General features: G+C 52.3%; 1 protein-coding gene across 3 annotated transcripts in view; it reads right to left on the bottom strand.

Moving 5' to 3' along the window:
• The window catches only part of FBXL20 (F-box and leucine rich repeat protein 20), a 31777-nt gene that overhangs the window by 7663 nt on the left and 22789 nt on the right, over positions 1–1325 (bottom strand). For all 3 annotated transcript variants that reach the window (XM_027666410.1, XM_027666412.1, XM_027666411.1), the window contains exon 9: positions 618–692. In XM_027666410.1, the coding sequence (XP_027522211.1) occupies positions 618–692 (75 nt within the window). The remainder of the gene's footprint in view (positions 1–617; positions 693–1325) is intronic.

The following is a 1325-nucleotide window of genomic DNA, read 5'->3' as shown; positions in this document are numbered from 1 at the left end:
CCAGACACAGGGATCCCATCCAGCCCCATTCCCAGACACAAGGATCCCATCCAGCCCCATTCCCAGACACAAGGATCCCACCCAGTCCCATTCCCAGAATCAGGGGGTTTATCCAGCCCCATCCCTGAACACAGGGGGTTTATCCAGCCCCATCCCTGGACACAGGGCCCACTTCCTTGGAAAAGGGAGAGGTTGCCCAGCTGCTGTTCCAGACTAACTGTGCGATGGCATGCACAGAGAGCCCATTCCAATCTATTTTTTGGCAAAAATGCACATTTTTGGCACTGCAGAACTGGCTCAGGGCCCTTCTGTGCAGGAAAACTGCATTTTTGGGTTCAGTTCCACAAAGAGACGAGAGGAAAGGCCTGGCAGGGCCACTCTCCAGGACTGATGGAAAGAATTTTTCCAGCTCATCCTGCAAATGAATTCGGGAGGGTAGGGAAGGGAGGGACAACCCTGACACAGCAAAGGCTGCTCTGGGGCTCATTCAACCCTCCTGAATGGCACCAAAAAAGCTGCTTTTCATCAACTGATCGCTGCAACTGCACCGGGGACGGAGCACATTCCACAGGGTTCTGCTCAGGGATGGGCTTGGAATGTTGGGAAGCCTCACTTACCAAGCAGGTTTGGAGGTTTAAAGTCACCAGCTCGGGGCAATGTGCTCCAATGTACTTCAGGGCCTCATCCTCGAGCTGGGGGGGGATCAAACACAGACACTGAGACAGCCTGGCACTGCTAAAAGCCACCCACTGGAGCTGGGGGGGGCCAAAAAAGGGGCTTTGGGGGCCTTTGGGGGAGGAGGGAAAGGCAGCAGAGCCACAGAACCCCCCGCCCTGAGGGAGCTCCTGCCCTGGGGGGGCTGGTTTGGGGCAGCCCAGGACAGAGCTCAGCCCCACAACATCCCCGTCCCTGAGCCAGGGAGAGCTGAGCTCAGCCCACAGGGACACTTCCCACAGAAAGGGGGGAAATCACCCCCTCCTGACAGGGATCAGGGGGATGTTTCACCACCCAGGGCCTGCGAGGGACACTTACATTGCAGAAATAATTATTATTGCAATAATAGTAACAGTAACAATAATAACAACATTCTTTTCTTATTGTTTTCTTTTCTTCTTCTTCTCTTTTCCTTCTTCTCCTCCTCTTCTTTCCTTTTCTTCCCATATTCTTCTCCTCCTCCTCTTCTTTCCTTTTTTCTTCCCATTTTCTTCTCCTCCTCCTTTCCTTTTTTCTTCCCATTTTCTTCTCCTCCTCTTCTTTCCTTTTTTTTCCCATTTTCTTCTCCTCCTTTCCTTTCCTTTCCTTTCCTTTCCTTTCCTTTCCTTTCC

The sequence above is a fragment of the Corapipo altera genome, unplaced genomic scaffold (assembly GCF_003945725.1).
Source record: "Corapipo altera isolate COAL_440 unplaced genomic scaffold, ASM394572v1 200, whole genome shotgun sequence".
NCBI lineage: Eukaryota > Metazoa > Chordata > Aves > Passeriformes > Pipridae > Corapipo > Corapipo altera.
Note: the sequence above shows the minus strand (reverse complement) of the source record. Positions and strands in the feature narration are given on the sequence as shown.